General features: G+C 41.8%; 1 protein-coding gene across 2 annotated transcripts in view; it reads left to right on the plus strand.

Moving 5' to 3' along the window:
* LOC115102122 (opioid growth factor receptor-like) overlaps positions 1 to 3,387 on the plus strand; it is a 40,060-nt gene extending 36,673 nt beyond the window's left edge. The window contains exons 5-7 of one of the 2 annotated variants that reach the window (XM_029621721.2): positions 1,577 to 1,643; positions 1,874 to 2,022; positions 2,224 to 3,386. In XM_029621721.2, the coding sequence (XP_029477581.1) occupies positions 1,577 to 1,643; positions 1,874 to 2,022; positions 2,224 to 3,334 (1,327 nt within the window). In that variant the 3' untranslated portion in view covers positions 3,335 to 3,386. Of the gene's footprint in view, positions 1 to 1,576; positions 1,644 to 1,873; positions 2,023 to 2,223 lie in introns of both variants that reach the window. The other variant, XM_029621722.2, reaches the window with a different exon arrangement.
* Positions 3,388 to 5,845: the final 2,458 nt, after the last annotated feature.

Below are 5,845 nucleotides of genomic sequence, written 5' to 3' on the forward strand. Positions count from 1 at the left end.
TAACCGAAAGGTTGCTGGATCAAATCCCTGCGCTGACAAGGTAAAAAATCTGTCGTTCTGCCCCTGAACAAGTCCAGTTAACCCACTGTTCCCCAGTAGGCTGTTATTGTAAATAAGAATTTGTTCTTAACTGACTTGCTTAGTTAAATAAAGGTTACATTTAAAAAATAGACTGGTGGAAATGTGTCCTTTGGTCTGGAGTCTAAATTGGATGTTTTTGTTTCCAACCGCCGTGTCTTTGTGGTGTGGGTAAACAGATGATCTCAGCATGTGTATTTCCCACTGTAAAGCATGGAGGAGGAGGTGTTATGGTGTGGGGGTGCTTTGCTGGTGACACTGTCTGATTTATTTAGAATTCAAGGCACACTTAACCAGCATGGCTAACACCGCATTCTGTAGTGATAATTCATCCCATCTGGTTTGCACTTAGTCCCACTATCATTCGTTTTTCAAGAGGACAGTGACCCAACACACCTCCCAGGCTGTGTAAGGGCTATTTGACCCAAGAAGGAGAGTGATGCATCAGATGACCTGTTCTTCACAATCACCTGACCTCAACCCAATTGAGATAGTTTGGGATGGTAGAGTGAAGGGAAAACAGCCAACAAGTGCTCAGCATATATGGGAACGCCTTCAAGACTGTTGTCAAAAGTTTGGATGCCTACCCATTTCATTAATTTTTTAAACTATTTTCTACATTGTTGAATAACGGTGAAGACATCAAAACTATGCAATAATGCATATGGAATCATGTAGTAACCAAAAAAGTGTTAAACAAAACAAAATATATTTTTAGATTCTTCAAAGTAGCCACACTTTTGCGTAGATGACAACTTTTAACCCTCTTGGCATTGTCTCAACTAGCTTTATGAGGAATTATTTTCCAACAGTCTTGAAAGAGCTCCCACATGCTGAGCACTTGTTGGCTGCTTTTCCTTCACCCTGCCATCCAATTAATCCCAAACCATCTCGTGTGTGTGTGTGTGTGTGTGTGTGTGTGTGTGTACACTACCGTTCAAAAGTTTGGGGTCACTTAGAAATGTCCTTGTTTTTGAAAGAAAGCTCTTTTTTTTTTCATTTAAAATTACATCAAATTCATCAGAAATACAGTGTAGACATTGTTAATGTTGTAAATTACTATTGTAGCTGGAAATGGCAGATTTTTTATGGAATATGTACATAGGCGTACAGAAGCCCATTAGCAGCAACCATCACTCCTGTGTTCCAATGGCACGTTGTGTTAGCTAATCCATGTTTATCAATTTAGAAAACTATTTTGCAATTGTTAGCACAGCTGAAAACTGTGTTCTGATTTAAAAAGCAATACAACTGGCCTTTCAAAAAATGACATTTCTAGGTGACCCCAAACTTTTGAAAGGTAGTGTGTATGTGTATATATGTTATTTTGTGTTACTCTGTTTATTTAGTAAATATTTTTTTAACTGCATTGTTGGTTAAGGGCTTGTAAGTAAGCGTTTAACGGTAAGGTCTGCCTACACCTGTTTTATTCGGCACATGTGACAAATACAATTTTGATATGTAGCCATCTCAAGTTATAATTCACTGTTGCTCTCAGGTTGTTTCCACTGCGGGAGCCTGGAGTGAACTACATGGCCTCTGAGCTCACCAAGACGGAGATCCTGGTGAGTGCTTCACCATAATGTTTTGCTTGATCTTTGTGGTGTATTAGGGGCACATCAATGCTCCTTTCTCAAAATGAGTTGTTTAATGAAATCGTAAGCATAGGGTGACTTGTCGAAGGACTCCCTTGGGCCCAGTAAGCAGACACAACTTTGATATGAATGGAGCTTCTCCTCCATCAAAGCGATGATTATAATCTGATCTCTGTGCTCTTGTCCCACTGTGTAATCAGGCCTTCCGGGAGAGTGAGGAGGCCAAGAAGAGGCTGGTAGAGTCCTACGAGCTCATGTTGCGTTTCTATGGCATCCAGCTGGTCAATAAAGACACAGGCGAGGTCAAACGTGCCGACAACTGGAAGGAACGCTTCGCCAACCTTGAACGGTGAGTTGCTGAAGTCATGTCTTGGCCAACTTTACAGGGTGTGGTTTCTTGGGGCCATGTTGAACCACTTATGACCATTCTTGGTCCAATTTCTAAATGAGAAACACTAATTTATTTGTCTTAGTAGTAGGTGGTGTTCACTGTAAACAGGGGTCCTCCATCTAAATATTGGTTGTGTCTTCTCTTGTTTTGCCCCCTCAGGAACATGCACAATAACCTCCGCATCACGCGCATCCTGAAGAGCCTGGGGGAGCTAGGCTTTGAGCATTACCAGAGTCCACTGGTGCGCTTTTTCCTGGAGGAGACGCTGGTCAAAAAGAACCTGAGTAGCATCAAGCGCAGCGTGTTTGACTACTTCCTGTTTGCAGTGCGCGACAAGCAGAAGCGCAAAGAGCTGCTGCGCTACGCCTTCCAGCACTTCGAGCCCAAGGACAAGTTTGTGTGGTGCCCCCGAAAGATCCAGAAACAGCTGAAGGAGGCAGAGAAGGGAAACGTTGAGGGAACGGAGGAGGGCTGCACACGAGCCAAGGCTAGAGGAGGAGAGGCAGGGGGAGCCCAGAAGGAAGAGAAGGATGTCACGGAGGAGGTGACAGAGACTGCCAAGTTCACTGATGAAGCAGTGAGTAGTGACCGAGATAAGCAGGCCGAGGGGTCTTCTGTTGATCCTCCTGGGCTAGCGGTCTCCTCAGAGGACTCTGAACCACTGGGAAACAGGAATTGTAATAATACTGACAATGTTGACATGGACCATTCAGGCAGCCCAGAGTCTGTTAAAGGAGACCACAGTATGGAGGAAGGACTCAAAGAGAACAGTCAAGCCAAGGACAGCGTCCAGAACTCAGTCAATGTCAAGCCAGCTGCATCTGAAATGGAGTCTGAGAAGTTGGAGCAACCGACCAGGAAGAAAAGGGAAGGTCACAAGGGAGTGCCTAGCAACAGGCGGGAGGAAGGCACGGTTGTCCCCAACAACAACAACAACCACCACCACTCCAATCAGGTGAGCCTGTCCGTGACATCATCCCACAAAGTCAAGACTGATGATCCCAAAAAGGATTCGCCCAAGAAGAATTTGACCAAAAAGGATTCCCCCAAAAAGCACTTGCCATCGGACTCCTCAGAACGAGGTGAAAAACACCCAAGGACTGACTTTAGTGATGTGACTGATAACAAAGCAGTGCCAGTGGATGGGGAGAACACAGAGAAAGCTTTAAAGGGACAGACAAATGTAAAAGAAGTGAAAAATGAAGTGGAGGTGATGGATGTGGAATCCATCTACCAGCCAAGTTCAGACCAAGACATGGGATCTTCCTGAAGGAAGGAAGGAAGGAAGGAAGGAAGGAAGGAAGGAAGGAAGGAAGGAAGGAAGGAAGGAAGGAAGGGAGGGAGGGAGGGAGGGAAGAATCCAAGGCAGACTAAAGGCCATAAATGTGTACATTTATGGCCAATCCCAAAATTGACTCCATCAGATAACATAGGTATAAGCCATACGTTAACTTCATATTGCTGTCTATTACTATACGCCAAATTAAATTCTCTGCATATTGCTTACACTTTTCCAATCCTCTCAGAATGGCATACGTTCTGACTTCTACAGAGATTCCTAGGATGTTGGGTCTGGGTGGTTTCCACTGATTTTAACAGTACATTTTTCATGCTGTATTATATTCACATCTACTGTCCTCAGTGTTCACATTCGAGTGGGTATGCTATTTTTGTTGGTATGGATTACTGAATTTATTTGTTCACATGTCTGAATTTGTGTTGGGGAGGGGATTATGGTAATGACTGCAAAATCAGTTCTCCATGGTTGATACTGCAAGTAGTTAGGAGCTTTGTACTGAGGAGATTGATAAGGAAAGTCTAACATTGAAATTTACATTTACATTTACATTTATAGAAATGATTAATTCCATATCATACAGTGAAATGTTGCTTGCTTGTTACAACTTTACAGTTTTGCACAGGTGGGAAAAATACATTTTGGAAATATACTTTGTATCTAGTATGATGTATCATGTCAGACGACATTGTTTTATTTTTTTACTGAAGCCCATACTGTGAAATGGGAACAGGATTGTAATATAATTTGTTTATTTCAAGAATGTTGCACAATTATTATTTTGAGTATGAGAGGTATGATCTATAGATGACTGCCAAAAAAATGGCAGTATTGGAATAATGAGACGTAGCTATTTGGTAAAACAACTTTTGCTTTGTTGGATGATGTCATCAATAGGATGTGGGTGTACTTTCCTTATGTTCTGGAACATATTTGTATTTATTGATTGTTTAATCGTTTCTTTTTCTAATGTATTATATGATTTGCCAGATGCCTTTTTACTCAGGAAAACCCTGTGGGAGATGGTACACAACATCACCGAGGTTATGTTTGGGGGACAACCACGTTTCCATCCTGTTTGCATGCTAGTAAAAAGAAAAATCAAGACCGCTTTGATGGAAACAGGAACTTTCGGTGCAAGTTTGTTCGACATGGTGGGATCTTTTGTTTTCTAAAATTAATTATGCGCGATATGGCGGCCGGAAACCATCATATCGAAGTAAACTAGGAGTCACACGATAATATGCTGTGTGGTCCTCCCATAATGACTCAGGAAACCATGCAGTTTGTGAAATAATTTGATGAACTTCACAGGCTGGTGAAAGTGCACGTTGATGAGCTTGATGCTAATTTCCAATAGATAGAGGGTCTTACTCTGGTGACGTGATGATCGACACTTGACTTCAGTTTGGTGTTTCCTCCAAACTGAATTGTTGTGCATTAAAATCAGTGCGTCATGACATTGCACACAAAATGTACTTTCACCAAAAGGAAAACTCCATTGTTGATATAGTCCCAAAATGTTTTGCATGTCAGCATGACTCATTTTGCATCGTATGGTGCTGGGTTTTGCAGCATTCGGTGCAAAATGCATCATAGTGTTTTTTGAAAGTTTCTTTATGTAGATTTTTTTAATATTCGCATGAAAATCTGTCACCAATTGGATGGCATTTCTTCCATCTCTGAGATTGTTTGGGTCATCTTTGTTTTTCAGCCTGGTGAAGATTTTGTCATGAATTCCATTTTAAAATATTAGGCAAATGAATGAACCTATTAATTGTACATGTATTGAAATTGTGTATCGAAAGGGTTGTTAATGAACTATACTCCACTTGGGTGGGGAGGGATGGAATTTCAGATTCCTTTGTCCATACAACCTCAACTACCCTTTTCCTGTTAAATAACAAAATAAAGATTGTGCAACTTCTTTGAATTTGTTTTAATTGTTTTCTTTCTAGAATGATACATTTCTTCATATTCCAACCTTGGTTTTGTCTGAATACTGTACTATGCTAACCGCTGAGGAGCAGTGTAGTGCAGTGGCATGGATACTGTCAAAATGGTGAATGTATTCAGAGTAGCTTGCTTATCCAATGTGCTACCTGGTATGATGAGCCAGTCTGTAAGCTTTACAAACTGAAGTTGCATGTTGGTGGAAGGGAAGCTTAGTTGTGGATCAAGGAAGGGTCAGTCCTCCCAGGAGTCTCTGATTTCAGGTCCAATACATTCCAAAACCTAGTGTAGCTTCTGCCCTATGGGTGGGTACTTCATGTTGCTCTCAATGGTTTGGATATGGTGTAGCCTCTCTAGGCGGGTGAAGTTTCCACCATGTTGCTTTCACCTACCCAAACATTTTAGATCTGCACAACTTTGAGATAAGATTGTAGAGGTCGGTTTCGGATTGGGCAGTAGTCATTGGCCCCCATGGATTTGCAAGAAAGTTTTTGCGCTTTTTCTGGCTCAGAAGTCGTGCCCCTCTACCCC

This window comes from Oncorhynchus nerka, linkage group LG20 (assembly GCF_034236695.1).
Source record: "Oncorhynchus nerka isolate Pitt River linkage group LG20, Oner_Uvic_2.0, whole genome shotgun sequence".
NCBI classification, from domain to species: Eukaryota; Metazoa; Chordata; class Actinopteri; order Salmoniformes; family Salmonidae; genus Oncorhynchus; species Oncorhynchus nerka.